The sequence below is a fragment of the Rhipicephalus microplus genome, chromosome 8 (assembly GCF_043290135.1).
Source record: "Rhipicephalus microplus isolate Deutch F79 chromosome 8, USDA_Rmic, whole genome shotgun sequence".
Taxonomy (NCBI): Eukaryota; Metazoa; Arthropoda; class Arachnida; order Ixodida; family Ixodidae; genus Rhipicephalus; species Rhipicephalus microplus.
In genome coordinates this window covers 12,238,718-12,261,876 of record NC_134707.1, presented here as the reverse complement: position 1 = coordinate 12,261,876, position 23,159 = coordinate 12,238,718, and the positions used below count along the sequence as shown (strand labels likewise).

General features: G+C 43.3%; 1 protein-coding gene across 1 annotated transcript; it reads left to right on the top strand.

The window, feature by feature from the left end:
* Positions 1-520: 520 nt before the first annotated feature.
* On the top strand, positions 521-22,160 carry LOC119165201 (uncharacterized). Its single transcript, XM_075871060.1, has 7 exons — positions 521-1,568; positions 5,450-5,528; positions 6,895-6,930; positions 10,492-10,527; positions 10,631-10,666; positions 14,032-14,073; positions 21,395-22,160. The coding sequence occupies exons 1-7, from the start codon at positions 862-864 to the stop codon at positions 21,413-21,415; spliced, it is 957 nt and encodes a 318-aa protein (XP_075727175.1). The 5' UTR covers positions 521-861; the 3' UTR covers positions 21,416-22,160.
* The last annotated feature ends 999 nt before the right edge of the window (positions 22,161-23,159 follow it).

Genomic DNA, 23,159 nt, shown 5'->3' with positions numbered 1-23,159 from the left:
CCCCAAAAGAAGTGTCGTGCGTTGCATGTCGCGAACGTTGCATAATTTCTGGCATTTCAACAATTGCGCTGTGGCTCTCTACTTCGGCGTGCAAAGGAGTTTCAGGTGTCGCTGCGAGCCGCGCCGCCCCTCGGCGTCGACACGAAGTGGGTCACCCGCCGCCGCCTGTGAGCACACTGCCTCTATTCTAGTACACTGTAGTATAACGTTCCTGGCGTCCTCTTTCACAAGCGGAGGATCTACAGACGCATGCATGTAGACAGTAGAATCTTCTATGCATTAGAAAGTCCTTGTCGCACGTCATACTCGTAATATTCCTGCACAACACATTGCTAACTCTTGCTGCAGTGATGTAGGCATGTGGACTGCCACAAGGTCATCCAATTTTTTTTAATGGTCCGGTCCTCACACAGGCGTGAAAAAGAATGCCAGCATTTATTTTGAGCCTTAAACTGAATAACCTCAGTGACGAAAAGCCCGTGCGAGAAGAGAGAGACCCTTTCTAGGTTTGCACGAAAGTTACTAGCCCTCAGTTTTTTTTTTTTTTTCCGAAGCGATTAGCCGTGGCGATATTATTTTAAAAGTGTATGTACGTTCTTACTGGTGTACGCAAATTAAAATAGCGTTACTGGCATCACGATCATCATCATCAGATAAATACAAGCATTCGTATTTTTCAGCCGTTCTGGTTCCGGCGCGAAAAAATTGCGGCAAACGTCCTGAAAAAAGTTCGCTGCACTTACAAGCTTTGCGAACACAACCAAGCTCGCGAGTGCTTTATCGGCGTTATCACAAAATCTGGTAAGCAGCCGTAGTTGCTTGGGTGCCCCCACCCTCGCTGGCTGCCTGTCTTTCGTCAACATGGGTCGCCGGCGAATCCTGAGAACGCCGTCCGAGGAGCGCGAACACCAGCTAAGACGTAAGGAAATGAGGCGGGCCCGCATACGTGCCCAGACGGACGAACAACGCGCCATTGCTCGAGCGAAGCACGCCGAACTGCAGCGCCGAAGGCGACGGGAGAACCCCGAAGTTCGGCAGCTGGAGGCGGCCAAACACCGCGCCCGCCGCGAAATCGAGGCAGTGCGACAGCGCGAGGCCGAAGTGAGACGGCTGCACCGACAGAACGCCGCGGTTGTGCAGCACGATGTGGAGGCTCAACGTGCGAAGTGGCGCGAAGCGCAGGCACGACGACGCCGCCGCCAGGACCCCGAAGCTCGCCAGCTCGAAGCGGCCAAGCGTCGACTGCGACGCCAAGACGCCGCAGTACGTCAACGAGAGGCAGAGGCCCGACGCCGTCACCGCGAAAGAGCTGCACTCAGGCAGCGTGCTGCACTTGAGAGAGTAGACTTCGTGTGCGACGTTTGTTCTCGTCCCGCCGAGCTGTCTCCTATCCGTACGTCTCACGTGCCGATGCTCACGGCCCAGCGTCCGAGCAAAGACGTGCCTTCCTTCATGCTGTGCCCTTCGTGCCAAAGCGACCTGCGGATGGGTGCGATTCCCCCGCTTACCAGGAGTTCCGCGTATCCCGCTAATCCGGCGGGTTTGTGTGAATACCACTCGCTGTGCAGGTAAGCTGGTCCAGTAGTGCTTCGTAAAAAGGTTCCCGAAAGATCTCACCGACTGCTACGTCAATGCCAACCAGTGTTCGCTTCGTGGCTGTACTGTGGTTTTCTGCTTAGCAATCTCCATATTGTAATCTACATGTGACAGTCGGTGCACACCTGGTCAGCAGGGACTTACACCTCCCACTTCAAAACCAGCATCATAATCAGTCCCTTCAAGTCAGTCTGAAGTTTCGCAGATTTTTCAGTTGAGTGATAAGTTGTACGTCAACTGCCGCATATTGCGCTTCAAATAAGCACAAACAACCCCTAGTGATGCAAATTAATCTGACATTAGATGCCTACTTTGACGTTTGAGGCTTTTCTCATGAACTGCCCTCGTCTGTCTACAAAGCCAGCACTGAACGCTGATAGGTATTCAATTCACTAGACTGGAAATAAACAAATAATTATGGAAAGGATCTCAGCCACCTATGATTTACAGATGACATAGTGCTCCTCAGGAATTGAATCAATGAATTGCAATAAATGAGTAATGTCGTAAATGTAGAAGGTGTAAAAGCAGGGCTAAATATTAGAGCAATGACTGACAGCCTGGTGAAAAAAAAATCTGTTATTTGAAACCATCCTATACAGCCAGCCACCTAATAAAAGCAGAGCCAACTTGGGGAAAACGGGATCTACTTAAGGGCTTAGGCGATAGCACATATGGTGGGCATTATCACATCCTAAGAGATAAATACTCTATAAGATAAAACAAAAAGTACACATTGACAGTTCTTATGTAAGGGGTGAAAGCTTGGAGGATAAAGAAGTGCAAGAAAATTTTACAAGGGACTGCTAACTGGACAGAATGTGTCATTAGATTCTTGTGGAAAGGAAAAGACTGATTTATACTGACATATTGAAGCCTCCATTTAGTGATGTGAGTGGGATTAATATTTTTAAATAATGTTTAGAAGTAGCACATACACACAGAAACATGTGATGTTGCACAGCCTAGTGGAAGCGTGGCAATTTGGGCTAGTTGTTATGACATGACGATTTTTATAGCGCGAGAACAGAACGACAAAGGGCCAAGAGCACTCGTCTTCTTATTGTTGTGTCGTTGATCTGTTCTCGCACTATAAGAATCGTCTAGTGGAAGAGCCTTGAAGCTGGATTGTAGAGTCCTTCACTTAGCTGTACATAGTGAGATGCCTCCATGCAAACCAGAATGAGCATTAAAAACTAAGTGTATGTAAATGCTCATCCTCACTATTCTGTGCTGCTTATGAGGTGAAAGGAGTTGACACTTGGAAGTCGTGCGGCATTCGCAGTAATTAATGTAACGTGCAAGTCACAGAGCATACAGCCGAGTGCACGCATGTGCAGTAAACTGCAGCACACTAACAAAAATTGCTGGTGTGCTCACCACCCACTCTTCAAAGAGTATGCTGTGTCTATGACCCACAGAGCCAAAAATTTTGATAAATCATTCAGGGCCTTTACCCTGTTACCACTCCATCATTAGACACCCTGGTCAGTATGCTTTCCATTGCACTAAAGAGTACAGATACTATAGAAATTTCTGGCCGGTTCTTTCGAGGACTACAGAGGGCACAGCAGAATGGCAGATAGTAGGCATAACACTAAAAGGTTGGAAGAGATAGTCATAACATCAAGGCTTTTTCATCCCAAAACCACAGTATGATTACAAGAGACTACGTTGTGGAGGATTCAAGAAATTTAGACCACCTGGTGCTCTTCAACATGCCCTGAAATCGCACGAGACATGGGCCCATAGCACTTCTCCTCCATCAAAATGAAAGATCCGGAGGGAGTCAAGTTGGTTAAATAAGCACGCACATGGCTGATATTCCAGTTCTTAATGATGGCGTGTTCGACTATAGGCCACCGTGCTCAGGTTGCTGCAATGTAGAGCCTGCTCTTGATCCGAGCCAGAGAATGTGTCCGAGCCAAAACTGCAGGGGCTTGCTAAGGCAATCGGAGTCTGGAAGAACCTGCACGTTACTGCCTGTTATGTTGCAAACCGGTGACGTGTACTTCCCGCATCATCAGATCTCGGTTACACTCCGAGGTTGAAGAAAAAGTGTTTCAGAGCGGTCAGAGTTAGAGCTTGGTGCTCTGAAAAAATCAACCAAACATATTCGGAGCAGTTCATTTTGAAGAGCGACACATAGCACACATCACAATGTTGCGCCTAAAAACCACCATTCGAGTGTACCCGAACAAAGATAAAGCTGCGCCGGCCTCGTAATCGGCAGGACAGGCAACTGCTGTCTAGTTGAGCTATCAAACTGGATACCAAAGGGAAGACACCAAGGATGGCAGCGGGTTAGATGTAGTGACTACAGGAAGAAGTTCACCGGGATAAAATGGTATCGGGTAACTCAAGGTAGGGTTGATAGTAATCTTTGAGAGAAACCTTTGTTCTGCAGTAGACATAAATTAGGCTGAGAGCACTGATAATGATGATGAAAGCTAAACGAAAACCAAGTTAAATAGAAGGGTGCATGTTGTGGTGGCTGCAACCAGTGAGATTAGTTGAAGTTCGCACGTCACCGATGCACTATAAAGCTTCTTGACAAGCAAGGAACAGCAGTCGAACGAAATATGCAACGTGTGCGCGCCTGTGTGTTGAGACTTGTTGAGGTTTCAAACAGCTGAGGTATAAACGACACTATGCATTTTTAGCTACTACCTTAGGTGTCTTGGGAGATTCTATCAAAAAATGTATTAAGTCGTAAAATGTTTGCACTGATTACTTATTGAATTCTCACTTTATGTGTGACCCATTGTGGTGACTTTGCTGCGATTGCCATGCACTAGAAAGTACATTGGCATCTGTTTGATTACACCACATGGTAACTGCATTTCAAGGTAGTAGAATGTAGAAACAGCTGCAAATTCAGGTTCATTCACACACTAACTCCAGATGGTCAAAGTTAATCTCGTGGTTTCTATGTACTATGTTGTGCGCCTGGTTATGACCTGTAGAAACTCCAGAGTATTTTTTTTTTCATTTCTTCATGACCCAATTGACATCGCAAATAAAAATGAACTGCTTGCATTCCCTAAATATATTGTGATTCACGATAATATGCTCTTTTGTAGCACTTTTCATGTTTGCTTGCCCAAGTTTGCCCTTCGGAAACTTAGTCTGACCCTGTAAAAGTCTGGAAAATTAACCCTTGGGATCTACTTTTGATGCTGCTTTCAGAGGAAGCTGGAGCCAAACAGGTGATTACACTGGGTGCAGTATTCGAAAAATTCTTGAAGGGGTACTGAACAAAATTTTTGTCACCGATATTTTCAGTCATATTGAAAACCTGGATGCTGAAATTTGTAGATGCAACATTCATTCCAGGCAGAAATTCGTAGAATATAATGAACTTGACACTTTTTTCACAAACTGATGCATCTTGTGGCCCCACTGTGAATTGGAGAAGCTAATGTTTGGTTACTTAACATCTGTTGAAATGAGCACGCTATAATTCGCACTGGCAGTTAACAATATGCCTCAGGTGTGGTAAAGCTCCTAAATGGTGGTGGGGCATGTCTCGTCGCGTCTGTGGCAGGGACAGTTTGCACATTTGACGTGGCTGTCAATGCGCAGCACTACTCTTGCCAGTGTGCAGCTGCTGCACACTGACAATTTAAGCAGCCAGCTGTTTCAATGTGAGATAAACTCTTGTTTCTCGGAACAGTCGCCTCTTCCAAGCGGAATTTCGATGTTTATTTCAGTTTTACCTACTTTTGTTCGGTATCCCTTTGCATATTCTGTGCTTGACTGCTGTGGTTCACAATTTGCCTATTTTGGATATGCCGTGTAGAGCTAGTGTAAATGCGCACCAGTGTGGTCGTGTTTCGCTTATATGTTGCAGTAGTGACTATCAAGACCCACAGTGCCTGCAGAGACCTGCCAGAAGACTAAACTCTGAAAGGAACGCTCAAGAAAGCAAGGTGAGGTTGATTCATTCTGGTGTGTACCCATAAGTGTTGCAAAAAAGCATATTTTAATAGCTAAAGAAAATATGGTAAACCATTCTTGCTTCTTATGACAACCAGCTGCCAGAAATGTGTCCGTGCATCGCACCATTACCTAAATACGTATGTGAAGCCATGTCTAAATCTGTGCATCATTGCACCATTGACATTTTTAAACAAGAGGAGTGTGCTTTTCATTGCAGCGCTCATATTCGCAGTATAATGGCTTTGATGCGATCTAGGCCCTAGGTAAAAAAATCAACAAATAAAGAAAAATGAGACGGCTGTTGTACTGAGAATTTCCGGCTCTGACTTTCTGCAGCAATGTTTCACATCTACTGTGTTTTGGCTAAATGCCACAAAAAAATTACATCATTGGTCTTCTGATACTGCATGCATAGTTGTAAACTAAAAGAAATATTACCATTATTGATTTTGCAGCAAAAACTGCTGTGAGATCAGAACACGGGTCAGGCGTGGTGTCGTAGTTGTCGGCAGCCGCCGGTGTTCGTAACCAGTATCGAAAAAAAAAAAAACTCAGTAAATAAAAAACACCAAGGACACAGTGGGGCTCCAACCTGGGTCCGCTGTTTGCCAGCCCAGTATTCTACCGCTGAGCCGCGCCGGTGTTTGGGACTTGTTTGCAAAGTTGCCTTAGGCAGGCTTTATGCCGGGTAAGCAATAGCGGTAATATGAATAATAAAGAGTGTTACATCAGCAAATGAACAACCAGGCGTCACACGTGGCAAATAGTGTAACGAGTGGGTCGTCGATCACTCCAACCCATTACAAAAGCTTGTTCTTGATCACCTAATAACTGTGGCACATACCCGCTTCAGGCATAATTCCTCGTCGTCAGCCACTGCATGAACAATTAGCGCCGAATTCCTCGCATGTGTTTAGCAGATACCACGCTTCTCAGAAAAATGAAGGATAGCATAGCGTCTGCCGGCCTACTACTCAGAAATTATGGTTATTAATGCTGCAGTGGGTGCCCAGCAAGTCTGCTTGCAGCAGTTACCCAATGAGTGTTAGGAAAAGGCTCTAAAAGGCCGCTCTTTTAGCTCTCGCTGTGACTGTGCTGCGCCTTCCACGCATGCCTGGCGTTCCTTAAGTTTCGTTTATCAATAAGCCTTGTTTGTACAGAAACGAACCTTTTTGTGTTAACATGCTATGTATGTTCACCGTATTATTTTTTTCACTTACTGATTTTGTTTTTTTTCTTATTATAATTTGTGGAGAGCATTTGCTTCGAAAGTCTAACTTTAATAAATAGCAGTGCGATTGCAAATCTGTTGTGGAAAAAACCAATAAACTTATCCAGTAAATTTCTTTGTTACAGGTTGACTGCTGCTTCCAGACAGATGGCACTGGAAAGGTGACATATTAAAATGTTTTTTTTAAGTGTGTGTGTGTGTGTTAAATTTAGGGTGTTAAGGTAGTCTTGAATGTAAAATTGAATGTAAAATAGAACACAATGCAACTTGAAATCAAAGCTAAGCTTGAAACATAACAAGAAATGATTGTGGTATCTTCTTGCATGTGTGTAATGAAAATTACACAGCAACCTTTGTTTCCATGCCTCGACCAGTGATTCGTACTGTTTGTTTCTCATGTTGCTATAATCATCTGGACATTGGAAGTGCGCTAAATGTGTGTATGCTGTTGTGGTGGTGAAACTTCAAATGGAAAGTTATGCCTATTTTCCAACCTGGCCCGACTTGCCGCACTTATCAGCGACAGTGAAGGTTGATGCTGTAGTGTGGCAATGCTGAGTTTGTGCAAGCCATCACAAAGACTAGACAGAGTGCAGCGAGAACTGCAGCTTCGTTTCGTTCAGACGACACCCGATACTGTAGTTTAATAGCTTAGCTGTTGCCCTGCTAAGCATGATGATGTGGGTTTCGATTCCTGCCATATTTCAATGAGGGTGAAATGCAAAAATGGCTATGTACTTTGAGTTATGTGCTCACTTAAGGAGCACTGATCATAGGTCAGCAAATATTGTGGCACTCTTTCCCACTTATTTACAAAGTATATTTCGAACTTAAATACTCGCCGAAGTATTTTTCATTTGGACTCAGACTCACTAAAATGTTTCCCAACCAGATTCCCTCGGACTCAAACTCGCCAAACTGTAGCCCACGCAAACTCGCTTCGACTTATGGCTCGAACTGAGCCTGAGTGAGTCGACTCATAAGTCAGTTAGCGTTTACTTAGCTTTTTGGAGCTTTGTGGCAATGCTCCTTAAAATATCTTGCACATTCGGTGCTCTACTCGGTTCTTGTTGATCTCATTTCTCAGATCCAAGTTGTCAGTGGTTGGGGTCCTGTAAGGAAATTTTATTTTAAGAGGTGTGTGAAAAGATGTAGTTTTATCAATTTTCCATGAATTAGTTTGCCCCATTCATTACCTGCACCCTTTCTCAATAAATATTGAGTGTGCGTATGACCGCTGGTGCGTTTAGGTTTGCGTGAGTGGACGGTAGTGTAAATGTCATCCAACATAAAGCTGATATTATTGCCGAAGTTGAGTAGATAGGTCCACGTAGGTCGGCATAAAATGTAGAGCTTACTTAGACTCACTCAAAAAATAGATCGTGTGGTTATGACTCACTTGGACCCAGACTCGCAAAAAATTTTCCTCAACTTGACCAACTCATACGCAGACTCAGCGAACTATTATTCACTCACATTCACTCAGACTCTCGCATCGATCTGAGTCTCAGTAAGTTTTAATGAGTTGACTCGTGACTGAGTTTGCTGGCTTATAGTATGATACAGAATCCTGAAGGAAGAATTACTAGTGAGATAGATTTGTGTAGACATGTACTATCAGCATCAAACGAAACCCAAACAGCGGTAAGCCTTCGCAATGGCATACTGCGTGCCGTCCGCTTATCACCATGGACAGGCATGCATTCATGCATAGAGCTGCCGAACAGGATACACGCATCTGTGCACAGTGATAAGTGGACGACATGCACTATGCCATGGGGAAGGCTTGCCGCTGTTCACGCTGATAGTACATGGTCTACAATATAGCAATGGCAAATGTAGCCTAGAACGTATAGTAAACTATCGTTAAATGGAACCTGAAGGAACCAAGAAAGTATGTTTCATTTAACTGGAGTTGCATTTGCTGGGAGATGAACAGATATGCAGAATTCAAGCACAGATTAATTGTATTAGAGGCAGTTGTTCCATTTAAAGGAGGATTGACATAAAGTTTCGGAGGTGAAATAATAAGCAAGGTAAATGTATGTGGAGACATACACAAGATCTATGGGGTATTAAGGGAGAGTATAGCCTAGAACGTATTTAAAATCAATTTTAGTGTGTACGCTGTGGGACTGAGCGAAATACGGAGCCCCTCTCGACACCAACATCAATGCAGGGGCAACGTAAACAAACCTACGTCACAAGTTTGTGTTGGCTGGTTGCTGGCACACATCTTGCTCTTGCACTCTGCGATTTCCTCCTCCATGCCTGTGTTTTCGTGTGTGCCGGCTGTGCTGACTGTCAGTGTGGGGCTCGCTTGCGCACAGCACCCACGTCGCATGGCCGGCAGTGTTTACCTTTCCCCAGGAACTGCTCTTGCCTAGATCGGCGCTCTTCAAAACCGAAACCGAGACTGGGCTCTCTAAAAACGCCTATGAATAAATAACAGTCGCACACTAACGCAAATGAGGTTTCCAGGTGTTATATGTGGGTTATAAGCTACCTGTTGCTGCAGACACAAAGGTGCTAAATTTTTGTGCCAGTGCTTTTTTTGAGAAATTTTCGATTACCGAGTCTGTGGTTTCTAGAATTTTATAGTGTATGTAATGGAACTGGGCACTGAGCGAAGTGTCTCACTAGAGCAACATCAACTTGTTTTAGGCATAAACACCCACATTACAAGTTTCTGTTGGCTGTCGTACTTTCTGCGTCTACTCTCTGCCTCGTTTGTAAACACAGCGCTTGTGTGCACACGTTTCTATGCATAGTGCACATCACTGTCTAATGCAATCACTTGTCCAGCTGTGCCTGCAAAAAAAAATAGCAACCTGGTCCTGCCTCTCTTGGTGCTGCCTGAAACCGAAACAGTGGCTGGCTGCCAAAGAAACATCTCAAAATAACTGTCTTGCGCTAAAGCAAGTGTGTTTTCCAGTCGCATGTGAGTCGTTAGCTAGTTTTTTCAACAGAAGAAATAGCATGCAAAATTTTTCTCCGTACTCTTTTAAAAAACAAGAGTTGGTTCAAACCAAACCGATGGCGTCCCTCCACTACAGCTGGCCTCATTATTAAACATTGTGGTTTCAGCATGAAGAACCCCAGCATTTAATTTTGATTTAATTGAAACCTTGGGCTGGGACACTAAACCATGGTTTTTAAAAAAAGTTTGAGAACTTGCCTGTGCTTTTTCACTCGCTTTGAAACAACACTAAAGTGAAACAATAAACGTGCCTGACACCCGCTACAATGGTGACAGTGCCATCTTGCTGCCTAATATTCCTACCAAATGTTAACTTTTATGTACCTAGTAAACATTTCTAGCATGGTAACTGACCTCATCTGTTTTCTCGTATGAAGTATTTTGTATTTAAACATAGATTCATGCGAGAAAGCCTACAAACAGCCTCGCATCTTTCAAGTAAATGTGCGAAACGCTTGCTCAGAAGATGGGAACGCCATCTCGTTGGAGCAAAAGATGGAGGCATAGCCGGGTGTGCCACTGCTGGGTCACGATGCACTCGGGGAGTACACCCAATGTCCCGCTTGCGGGTCACTCCACACCTAAAACCAGTCCGACAGAAAGCATGTCACACTGAACGTCTTATTGTGACGATTGTCACACGGAGAAACATCTGCGGATCATTTCTTTTGTGGGTATACCTGTAGCTGTTTGCCTTATATGGGAGTCAAATGGTCTCTGTAACAAGCGCAATTTCTTCCAGGTTGATTGTTTTGCACAGACTGAAGATGCTGCAAAGGTAATGTGTCCATGCCCCCTCCTTATATAACATCACTTAGCGAGACACTCCAGCCTGTGTTGATGAGTTTTCAGTTTTTTTTTTTTTTTGTTTCTGTTCACAGATGTCTTTGAAGGTGCCATCCAAGAAATGCCTGAAGGTCAGAGGATGTTTTAACATTACGGCTTTTTTGGAATCACAACTCTCGGCTTTTAGTTCACCGTTTGTTTTTCTGTATGTTCGAAAGAAGAAAAGCTTGATTAGCATAATGAATTGATGGAAGTTTGCACACTCCATGTAAAATGCTGTAATACTTCACTACCATTCCAACACAGTAGGTTTCCATGCACGAAATTGGAAGAGCCGCAACCCCGAGCAGGAAAACAAAGCTTCGGCTTCGTGTTAAGTATTCAGCCAGGTGAGGCATAGCACCAAGGATACGTGCCAGCTAAGATTGGCAAGCTTTTTGCACAGTCACAGGTCACTGGGCTTAAGTTGTTGCTTCGATTACTCGCTGCAAAAAACGTGATCAAGTTTGTTGTTAAAGGTATACCGCTCGACTCTCATCCAAAGGTTTTACTTCTTTCTGTGTCGCCAAGTTGGCAGGTATGTAACTCGCAACTGTTTATTTTTGAAGATGACAACGTGTAAGATTCGTAAATCAACATAGAGTGTGAGCAAAGCAGGTCATGTGGCTTGCATGCAGATTACAAAGGATTAAGCAAAATTCAAGAAGGCCACTTGTCCATAGGGAGTACCACCAAAAGTTTGCTGATAAATTTGTTGGCAAATTTGTTGGCACACATTTTTATGAGAAAAGCTCCCATAACTTCATGTGTTAGTTTATCAGAAAATAAAATATCTGTATCAGGAAAAAAAAAAACTGATTGCAATAACATATCTTTTTATTGTTTTATATAACAATTCGGGGTGTGCGAGATATAGATATTTAGAATATTTTTCAGGTAGTATGGCTATTCGATTCGATTCGCACTAAAATTTTTACAACTCGAAAGATTCGAACTGCCCAAAGACAAATGCTGTCAATGTCCAATTAAAAGTTACCCCTTCAGACTTTCAATGTGCTTCATCTCATCACAATCTCGTACTGTTGCAAAGCTGCCTTTAGGCTCTGCTGCGGTCAAATTCTTTCAAGACAAAACACAGTCAACATCAAATTAAAAGTGATCCCTTCAGATTTTCAGTATGCTTCACTGCATCACAGTTGTGCTGCGGCAAAGCTGCAGTTTAGGCTCTGTTATTGCCGCAAATCTATTGGCTAAAGGAAAGACTGATTCCAACAATTTCGATTAATGTGGTGGCACAGGGGGCTGAATTAGTGCTGTTTTGGACCTGAAATTTGGGTGGGAACTCTAAAAAACCGTATGCTGAAGATTTTTTAGCATCCGAATTTCAAATGAAGTTCTTTTGTGTTTACGCCTACGAGTTAAATTTGGAACATTTAATGTGAAAAGAGCACAGCCTTGTATGTGACATCAGTTGGGCTTCCATAGACGTCGAATGAGGAGGAGAGGCTGAGGAAATAGCATCTATGCTTTTCGCGGGTGATGTGTTGTTGGCAACACCTCGGTTGCACCAAAGCATGAACTAATACATGTTAACCTCTAGATTACCTCATTCTTGACAGGACAACTATGAAGTGCCACGCTGCCACCACTTCATTAAACTAGCAAAAAGAGACACTTTCATGTTGATCTCGTAAGAATATGCTGAGGAATCCTCGGTAATAAGGGCTGCAGCGCGAGCACGAAGGTGCTAGAAGAAACAGACGAAAGGCGAGGAACGGAAGGCAAAGAGGACAACACGGACGACCATAAATTCAAACCAACTAGCCCAAATCGCCATTCTTCTTCTGAGGAATCCTCCTCTTTTTTTTCCTGCGATTTGGCTTCGAACTATACCGAAATATTCGGGAAGCATTAAAAAAATATTCGATTTGATTTGCACCTAACTTCAATATACAAATTTGCTTCATTCTGAAAGTTTCGATACTCGCACAGCTCTAATCAAAATTTGTGCCAACAAATTTATCAGTCAGCCATTGGTGCCGCTCACCAATAAAAATTGCCTTTATGAAATTTGTTTAATCCTTCGTAACTCGCATGTATGCCGCAGGACTTGTCTTGCTCATGCTTTTTGCTAATTCATAATGCTTCTATGTGCAGTAATTTTCAAAAATAGAGCTGTGCTCTAGTGCTTGTTTCGTTCTTTTTGGGTCTCAGTCAAGTGTGCGCCTTACAAGTTTTAACCATTAAGTCTTTCGTTATTACGCCTATTCAAATTGATCACCTGCGATCGGCATTTCTCGTCGATTTCAGCATGTTGAAATTATGCCTTGTGCGCCAAGCTCTTTCTGTAGTTGGTTTAGCCACTTTAAGAATCAATTTAAGTTTGCCCTTTTGACAACATAGTCATTTTTGACAGACCTTTGCACGAACCAATGTGCTTGTGTTGTTGAGAAAATGCATTTGGCTGGCGAACTTGAAAGAAGTGTGTGCCCCTCGTCGTTATGCTTAATATCGAAGATCTGTTATCAAAAGAACTTTTGCAAGTCAAATATCAAATTAATGTGTCAGCTTTACAATCTCATAGTTCTGAGCAGTGATAATTGCCAGAAATTGATGCCAGCTATTCAATAGAGAGGTGTTGTTGGGAGTAGGAAAAATTTATTCTACAAAAAATATTTCCGAAGGTCCTTCGTATGTATAAAGTGTGGGAGTGGCCTTCTCAGCCAGTTTCCAGCATCTCTGGTATCGCTTGTGTCACAGCGCTGCATCTAGTATCACCAGTCGCTCCTATGGTAGCGTCACACCCACATGGGTGAGCATCGCACTGCAAAATACTCATGCCGCTCGAAACTGTCTTGCAACCGCAACTGAATTGAGTGTGGACGAGCTTAGAGTCCGAGGATGACAGCACCTCAGCGGCTGGAGTTTTCAGCCATCCACGTAACTCGCTACATGGTGACAATGATGTCAAAAACTGTTGCAACGGCTCATGGTAAGGGTGGCCACAGTGCGTAAAAGGTTATGGTAGCACAAGATGCAAGCTGCATTTTGATTGGAACCAGCTTAACAGGTCACTGGATGAGTGAAATGCAAAAGGATACTCCAATTTCTGCTGTTTGTATTTATTTTGAACTTGTATGTTGAATAGCTATGGCTGCCCAAATCAACCTTTAAAATTATTTTTGCGTCTACCCGAGGGCGGTACAAGAAGGGAAAATTTGAGTGCAGCACCCCTGTAAGTGCAATCAAATGCGATAATGGTTCTTTTCTCTCTGTGTGTCAGGGCTAGTCCTTGTAAACATGCTTTGTCGTGTATGAATAAACTGAAATAGTAGGTACTTTTGTTCATCCTTTTCTTTCGGATAGCATGGAAGAGAGAGGAAATACTCGTAATCGGGGACTAAATTTTCGTTGCCTACTATGGTATAGTGTGACAGAAGCGTAGACTATGCACTGCATGAAGTTCAGTCTTCTATTTTAAAACTTGTTTTTGCAGGTTGCTGAAGTACAGACCGAAGACAGTAGTACGTGGTTACAGGTAAAATGCCCACTCCCTTATTTGTCTCTTGAAGTATTGACAAACAGAAAAACGCACTCTAGGCCTTTATATGCTAACACATGCAGCAAGGAAATAGCATTACATTTCATAATGTTATTCATTATTAGACTTGACCCTTTCGCACGCTATGTACACAATTGTGCGTGCCACTACTTTTTTTTTTTGTGTCAACTAGGGGTTAAACGAGAACAAGTTGCATAGAGATTTGGATTAATTGAACCTTCTGCATGATAACTTTGTCCTCATTTCACTTCATTTTGTAATGCAGTGTTGCATATGATAATTTCGATAGTCACATTACCACGGTGGACGATTTGTTTTACATGCCGCTTCCTGTGATTTACGTTCATCACTCACTTTTTTCAAGCCATACCAATAATGGTATAACGGTATACAGTAGACTCTCAGTAAACAGAACCTGAAGGAACCAAGAAAATGTGTTCCATTTAACAGGAGTTCCGTTTACTGAGAGGTGAACATGAGTGCAGAATACAAGCCCAAAGCCAAGCATTGCAGAGGCAATATCTTCGTTTAAGCAGTAGTTACGTTTAACAGATTTCCGTTCACTGAGAGTCTACTGTATATCCAGTTAACAAAGTGGCTGGATGCGCACCATTAATGTGCCATGTAGATCATGCTGTACAAAACATGTATGCCATGGTTTACAGGTCAGGACCTGTCATGTCTGTTTTTCATACAGTCACATGACACTATTTTAATTTTGGTGTATATCAAGCAAGCAAACAGTGCGTTATCATGTTGCTGTCAACAGATCTCAGCTCCTTACTGAATATCATAGGAAAAAAAGGCTATGAATTGTACGAATTGTTCTGTGAAATCATGAAAGATTTGTCTTGGTCAATGATTGATGATATGTGGGGTTTGATGTCCCAAAACAACCATATAATTATGAGAGACGCCCGACCAGAGAGCTCCAAAAATTTCGACCGTTAGGGGTTCTTTTACGTGCGCCCAAATACGAGCACACGGCCTACAACAATTTCGATGAACTGCCGCAGCCGGGATTCGATCACGCGACCTGCTGGTCAGCAGCAGAGTACGTTAACCACCAGACCACCGCGGCCGGGATGTCTAGGTCAATACATTACAAATGTTTACATACTATATCAGTTAACTTCTATGTAATGATGCAGTTTCTTGAAAGGCAATCGCATTGATTTTGTGTTGCTGGGATACGGGCAGATGATTCCTTAAATTTTGTTGGTTTTTTTCCTCATTTTTGCTTCTTTTTGTTTTATTACTATGATTTACGGATGAAGTGAGAAACTATAGATCAGTTCTGTATTCCACAATTGCATCGCTAAACTTTGCAATTAACTTTAAAAACGAGTTGAACTTTTTTTGCAGCGATAGGGACAATCCTTGGCAGCTGTTGGACATCAGGTGTGATAAGGTCCGTTTTAATGGGTAAATTAGCTTGATTATAATGATAAACTGGCTCTTTAGAATGTGATCTGCATTGCCATTTTGAAGTTGCTGCTTTCCCTAAGGTAATAAAAAAAACGTGGCTTATCCCTCTGTCATAGGAAATGATACAACAGGAAAGCAGAATGCCGCTTCACAGAAGCACTCAGTTGTTTATTGTGTATTGATGTGTAAGAGCTTGTACAATGTCTATTGGTGTTCAGTAGGTATTATCACCCTTTGACATGGACGCTGCCTTGTTGATGCCCGGTTGCACATCTCTGACTGTTGTCCACGATCATGATTAAGCCACTGTGGCAGCTGAGGTTGTTGATAGAAAACTGAACACAGATGTCGAGAATTCCTCAGAAACATGCCATTGAGTACATAGTAAGCTCTGGTACTTGATACAGTCTAATCTCGTTATAACGATGTTCACTATAACATTTTTTTATAGATTAACGAATTATAATGGGAGCCAAGCCATGGAATCGTCCCAATTAAACTCAAATACAGCCGTTCATGAGCGTGCCAAGCCTTAAAAGAGCTATAGCTTTGCTTTTTATGGCCCTGCTTAACCTTGTTGTTGTTATGGCATCACTGGGGAAGCACAGTGCCTACTCTCGCCCAGTGGCAACTAAGCTGACTACACCACCGACTGCACAATATACAATGTGTGCGCGCCTTAGGGCAAGCACTTTACCCCCACACGCTTTGTTATCGTTGCTGAAGTACAGCATGCCCCCTGCCACTTAGGAATACTTGAGTGTCATGCTCTTGTATGCGACTGGGTTAAGTAGTAATTGTGTAACGAAGGTTAACTTTCATATAGAAACCCTAAGAGATTATGAGTACCAGCCAAGGCCCTATGCTAAGATCGAATTAATTGGTGTCTTATTAAGGGAGTACATGGGTCTATGGAATATCTCATCTATTTTTTTTATCAAATATGATGAGAGTTGGCATGCTTACTTAGTTTGTTCTCCTGATTCTGAAGATGTAGTTATGTTTTCTGCATGTTTATTGGTTCATTAAATAATCAAGATAACAATCTATTGTTCTTATAGAAAAATAACCACAAGTCAAAAGTTAACAAATATCATAGGGATGAACAGTAGAAAGCATAAGGCACACAACATAGGAAGCACTTTTTTGATTGGGTAATTATTTCTTGCATTACAGTACACTAAACTTCATAGCTCTGAATGTGGCCATGGTGTGGTCACACAATAGACTAAATTTAAAAACTTGCATCTAGAGAAATTGAAATCTCCTTTCTATGTTTTGTGCTCTAAAACATACAGCTTCATGTGGCAAAAATAATTATTCTGCTATCTGTAATATTTTCTGATATATTGCAGGAATTGTCATGCAGGGTGTACGAAATTACCACTTTGAGAAAATGAAGAAAACAAAGTATCCTAAAATTTTTAACTGTAAAAATGTATGTACTTAAAATTACATAGTCATTAATATATATATGAATACTAAAAAGCCTAAGGAGTGCAACGCTGCAAGCTGATTAAAAATTAAACAAGTACTTCTCGAATTATAGCACAAAAAAGTTCATTGCATGGAACCAAGAATAAAATATTTTATATTAAAATGAAAAATAAGTAGAGCTGCACAATAATAATGAATGGCCAATGTTGTTTTTCGTGCACATGTAGCTACATTGTGCAAAAATAATTACAGTTCTAGCTGTCCTAGGTTCACTTTTACAGAACAATCTAGCAAAGAAAGTGTTTCGGGAAAGTCGATCTGTGTTTCAAGAAAAATACTGCTAAAAATTTATTTCGCTGTTTTCAAACAAAAAAATCATGGCACACATACTTTTAGTCCGTTAACATGCACTGGGCATGTAATTGCACTGATTGTTTGCTTGAGCGTGTCATTTCTTCAAGTCCTGCTGCAAGTTGTCACCGTGTGCTCGTCTGCCTACAAGGCCGGTTCCATGTTCGGTGACTGTACTGACGCCGATGTGCGACGAATGCGCACGCGTCATCCACGATCCGCCGAATTACACGGCGATGTTTTCCTTCTTGTCCAGAATGAATTACACGTAAATGTCGTGAACCGAATTTGTGCACTCGCTCATAATTTCGCGGCTACATGAGTGCGATCGTATTTGTTTTCTTTTCACGTAAGACTCGCTCGCATTTTCGAGTCGACACCGCGACATTGTTGCGAACACGTCATTAAAAGCAGTCTACCTGTTGCCAGTAGCCTCCGTTTCGCGGGCGGCAAGCACATTCACCGTGAACACATTCATTTTCTGTTGTTCGTCTACACATGGCGTACTCCACTCTGACAACCCGTTACGCAGTTCACGCATAAGCGAGGTCATTTCGTCAGACGCAAGGGACCGCGGCATCAACGAGTTTAGCAATAAGACTGCGCTTCTTTTGCCTCGCAGCAAAGATTGATATCTCTCGTAGCTTTGTTTCTGCTTTTTACTTGCCGTCCTCTAACTGATGAGGCTGCAAAACATGGCCGCTTTCAGTGCCGTTGCCTGCAACTGACGGGCTCGTACGTGAGCTAGGCCTACACTGCTGACTAGGTGACCAGCGTTGACCGCCGCGAGTTCGTTATCCTCGTTGTCCTGAGCCATAGCGGGGCTCTTTCTGAAGTTCATGGCGAACGAACGATCGCCACACCCGCTTCACGAATCAGTGTTGGGCAGAACTTCTTTACTGCAGCAGGCAGTTGACAGCACCAGAACAAAATGGCACATGTCTGTGCACGTCAGGATGGTGAAGCAGACGCCGGAAACACCACTTGGCCAATTGGATGGCTAGGTTTTGTCACGTGCCCCAAGCAGGTAATAGAATCGCGCGCTTGTGCTTCTCGATGATGCGTTTTAGATGCGGAGCATCTAATACTTGAGGCTTGTAGTGCGGCGCCGTCCGCAAGCTTCCTTCTCCTTCTTCCACCATCTGTGCATCCCTTCCTCCTCTACACACCGCGCGCGCTTCACTCCTCCACCATCTGTGCACCCTTCCTCCTCTACACACCGCGTGCGCTTCTCCTCTTCACGAACATTCGCTAGCTGTATAATGTAGCGCGCATGCGCCGTCACGCTTCAAGAACATCGGCAGCTGACGCGCGCGCATGCGCCGTCGCGCTTCGAGAACATCGGCAGCTGACGCGCGCGCATGCGCCGTTGCGCTTCTCCCCCTTCTCGAACATTCGACAGCTGACAGTGCATGCGCCGTCGCGCTGTATAATACTCAAGGTCGGCGCTCGCTCGCTCAGTTGCCGCTCGTCGGTTGGTTTGTACGGCGCGTCGACGTCTAAGGTCGCGGTGAAATGAATTCCAACGAATCCACAAACACAATGATCGACGTCCCTTCGACCAGCGCCGCCCTTTCGCATACGTGTGTACGTGTTCACTCATTTAACACCCCCTCCTACAACCACGTTAACCAATTTAGCCATCGACCCAAGTAAGTCGCAATTTAACACCCCATTTCACAACCACGTTAACCAATTTAGCCATCGACCCAAGTAAGTCGCACTTTAACACCCCGTTAACCAATTATATGCTCCGCATCCTCCTCAGTTTTCCCCCGAGGGAAGCTGCGGGCAATTTTTTTGCTTGAAAACCAATGAGAAAGGCGAACCAGCGGTGGCAGGAAATTGAAGACGAAGAACGACTTTTCCAAACGAGACCAAGTTGACCTCGATTGCTTGTGTGTACAGGCAACGGTTCGACGCAGAAAGAGCGCGAATTTAGCGTCTATTTGCACTCACATTCATCTCGCAGGGGTGTTATAAATTGATTTTTAGCCAGAAATAATGACGCGAGAAGCTAGAAACTTCTCAGGTAAGTGCATAAATAGGTACAGATTTCGAAAATGTCAGCTTCAAAAAGGCAATTTTTTTTTCGATTTTCGGTCTTCTAAAACCCGTGTCCCCCCTTAAGCGCGATTCACATAAGGAAGAAATTCTCGGAGGAGAGGCGAGGATGGGGCATTACGTGACAACGACGTCATAGGTTAGTGTGTCGATGCGACCTCCTCGTGGCTCCCCGGGGGAGGCGGGGATCGTTTCTCTGACCGGTCAATCGATCCCCATGCAGCGGGCATGTAGCAAAATTTTGGGTGTGTCTCTGGCCACATTGTAGCCCTCTCTCCTGCAGTGCCTGCAGAACCTGGTGGCAGCGGCTGTTCCAAATTACGCTCCGGACTTGCGTGCACCGTGATGGCAAAAATTAACCTTGAATTTTTCTTTTCTCTCGTAGAAAAATATCATCACTTGTGGGACATCTCTTCCGATGAAAACTAACCTAAATAATTGTGTGTGGGAGACAATAGTCAAGCAGACGATAGAGCGCTACCATCTCTATGAAGTGATATTTAGTTTTGTTTTGAAGTGGTTATTCTGATAAGAATTGTGACATCACCCGCTTTTGTTGTTGTTAATGCTGCTGCTACTGCTCTGCTTGTTCAGCTTGGCGAAGATGTCTTAGTAATATAACAAAATTTTTTAACGGGCCTTATTGTTCGAAATTAGACGCTTAAAATATAGGCAACCATAGAATCCGAGAGCTGCTTTTTATTTTTAGAAACATGACATGCTTCACATTTTACTTTAGCGGTTGCACTGATACAGCAGAATTTTAGGCTGAGTTTGCATAGTGACGCCAGAAGTGGTCTTCTATTACCTTGTGTTTTGAAATTATAATGAAGTGCTTGTACAGATAATTGTCAAATATTAATAGGCAAGATTCCTTCCGTTCTCGGTTGTTCTCATGAGAGAAATGCTATAAATCCTTTGTTCACAGAAAGCCAACCGATATTGAAAGGTACTGAAACTCCTATTTACCAACTCAATAGTAATATTTGACGAGTCAGAAAGGCTGTGAGCGATTTCGTAGTCGAAAAAAAAAGATAAAAACTGTTGTCATTGATGCTGCCCGAAATGTAGCTTTGGGCGAGTTCCTTTTTGCAAAAAAGAAAAGTTCGTGGTGGCAAGTCAGACCAAGAGCAACGTCGCGTCTGCATTCGGCACAAAAAAAGACATAAACAAGAAAGTTTCTATAAGCAGCAAAGCGGCAGGGGGGGGGGGTGCAAAACGAGCACTTCTCTCAAACCACACCAGGACTTTCCTCACCCAAGCAACACAAGCACTTTCCTCCTCCTTCTCCATTTAAGACACAACACAGCTTTAAAGCCCCCCCCCCCCCCCCCTCTCCAAGACGAAAGCTTGCCGATATCTATAGCGTTCGCCTCGTCCGTGTGAGTAAGGGACACTTGAGGGGACTTATCCTCGCCTATTGACGTCACTAGCCTCTGCCTTTATCTCTTGTCTATTTCTCCCTCATGTGAATTCCGCTTTAACAACAGTCTGCTGTGCTACGTGCAGCCTCAGCTTTGGAGTATGGGCCTTGCCACTTCCTTCTAATAAACAGTTGTCAGTAGCATTTGTGCTTTTGCTGCCATTGGGTGTGTGTAGGATGTGTTATGTAGGATGCTCTCTACGATATAGAAAAGAGTTGCACACCGGAAATTACGAGTACAAGCAACCTCTCGGGTACATTCTGGGTCGTGTGTGCGTACCTTTATTGCTGATTAATTGTCCAAACATCCTGTGCTTCTCATGTTGCCAATCAGGCTTGCAGCACTCGGCAATTCCTTTAGCGCATCGTACAAATTCAGTTGCAAGTTAGGTCGGTTTCGCTCCCGCACCATTTTTGTTCAATTTACAAATAGGCCCTCAGTTTGTGCCACTGTTGCGTCTTCTTTCTTATCTGTGTTCTTTTCCAGGAGGCACTTTTTGACGATGAGAGGGCGAATGCTTGCAAGTGACTGTTCATGCATAGCATCTGCCAGATTGACCTTTTTCTCTCGCTTTTTTTTTTTTTTTTTTGCAGAGAAAGCTTGGGCACACCTGAAGGTCACACAAGAGAACAACCTCGCAAACGTCGACACTGTGGCGGGAACTTTGCTTTATCATCCCACAGTACACGTGCAGTGTTAGCTACAACTAATATGCAGTGGCAAAGGCTGTTGCACAACTGTACTGCACGACGACAACGTCGCACGCAAGACCAACCGAGCTTGTGATGAAGCACTCGGCCAATGTGTGACATGCTTTCCTCATGCGCAAAAAGGAATTTGCGCGGCATAGCTGCATGAAGTTGCGCGAAAGTGTCTTGCAAAGGCCATTACCCCCAGCACTGTCCAATCTGTGCGAAAGAATGCCGAGCCAAAGTTTGGGTAGGCCCACCTTACAATCCATGCACGGCTGTAAACTGAGTGGCTCTGCACGAAGTGAGAAGGCCGTGACCGTGGAAGATGCAAGAAACAGAAGCCAGACAAGTGGAGCGATAAGCGAGAGCAAGATGTGCGGGAGGAGCGAGTGTTACCAGAAATAAACTGAATTTCAGAAGCCACTCAGTGTTAACAACTGGCCATGTAGGTTAGTTGGGAGGACGTGGGAATAAATTATTCATAGGCAGCTTGTGAATAAACTGCTGTGTTAAACAAAATTACTTTTCAGCAAACAGTACTTAACTCAGGTCTTGGAAATAGTAGACACAGTATTCTGTACTGGCTTCTAACTGAAATGGTTAGCTTGTACACTGTGACATTAACCATGTTGAATTGCAGAAATAAATGAGTGAGGCACAAATTAAAGATTACATCTATGAAATTCTGCATGTCTTAGACAGCAAGATCATATCAGTATTAAAGGGTGCACACTTGCAGCTTTTGTAAGTGCTGCATTCCAAGATACCAGGGATTGTGCACAATATTTGTAGCGAAATATCTTTTTCACGCTTGATTGAAAAGAAATTGAATATTCTGGATGTGTGTTTGTGGCCGGTTTTTTGGGTGCACCTAGTAGTACTACTTTTAAAATTTTGTTTGAAGTATTGCAGGTTTATCAAGCAATAATTTCACGAAGTATCATCAGATGTGTCCAGCGAAGCGTGTTTCTGGCATGGATATTCTCAGTCATTCTGCACCTATAGGAAGATAATTAAGTTGACACAAAACACACAAGCATACCTATCTTTACAATGTCACTTTCCTTATTTAAAGTACATACCAGCAAGTTTACCTTACTGAGGCAAATTCAATTCAAAGGGATTAATGCATGAGGTCATATAGCTGCCTTTCCTGTAGCAAGTGTCCATAACCTGGCTTGAAGGCTCAGGGTAATGAGCAGACCTCATTGTTAACATCATTAGCTGTTGTTACATAAGTTATGTGAAAGATTTACGTTTGTAAGGAGTGTCTGTGGTTGCATACAAACTAAGCATATGTATTATGCTGTGCATTTCGCTGAATTTGCATGCTCTCTAAGAAGGAATTTCTTAAATTGTTAAACACAGTTGCAGCAGAGCAATGACGATCTTCTTGCCAGTTGTGTAGGGTGGCAAATGTGCACCCATTCATGTACATTCTTAGCTCGTTGAAGCTTCTCGCTGCTCTTTCACATTCACTCAAATATATTAGACTACAACCTTTTAAAAACATAAAATCATTCACAGGACCAGTCTCTATTGAGAATATTTTTTTACAAATATTCAAGAAGTGACCGACACTACCATTATCGACACTTTTCTGAATTGGACAGACTGTGCCATGGATGGAGGCGGAAATGTTGTAGGCCCGTGTACTCAGATTTGG

Bases quoted from the DNA above. Each gene is read 5' to 3' on its own strand.
- LOC119165201 (XM_075871060.1), top strand. From the start codon at position 862: ATGGGTCGCCGGCGAATCCTGAGAACGCCGTCCGAGGAGCGCGAACAC. The intron at 5,529-6,894 runs GTGAGGTTGATT...TCTTTGTTACAG, and splicing joins GGAACGCTCAAGAAAGCAAG to GTTGACTGCTGCTTCCAGAC. The intron at 10,528-10,630 runs GTAATGTGTCCA...TTCTGTTCACAG, and splicing joins AGACTGAAGATGCTGCAAAG to ATGTCTTTGAAGGTGCCATC.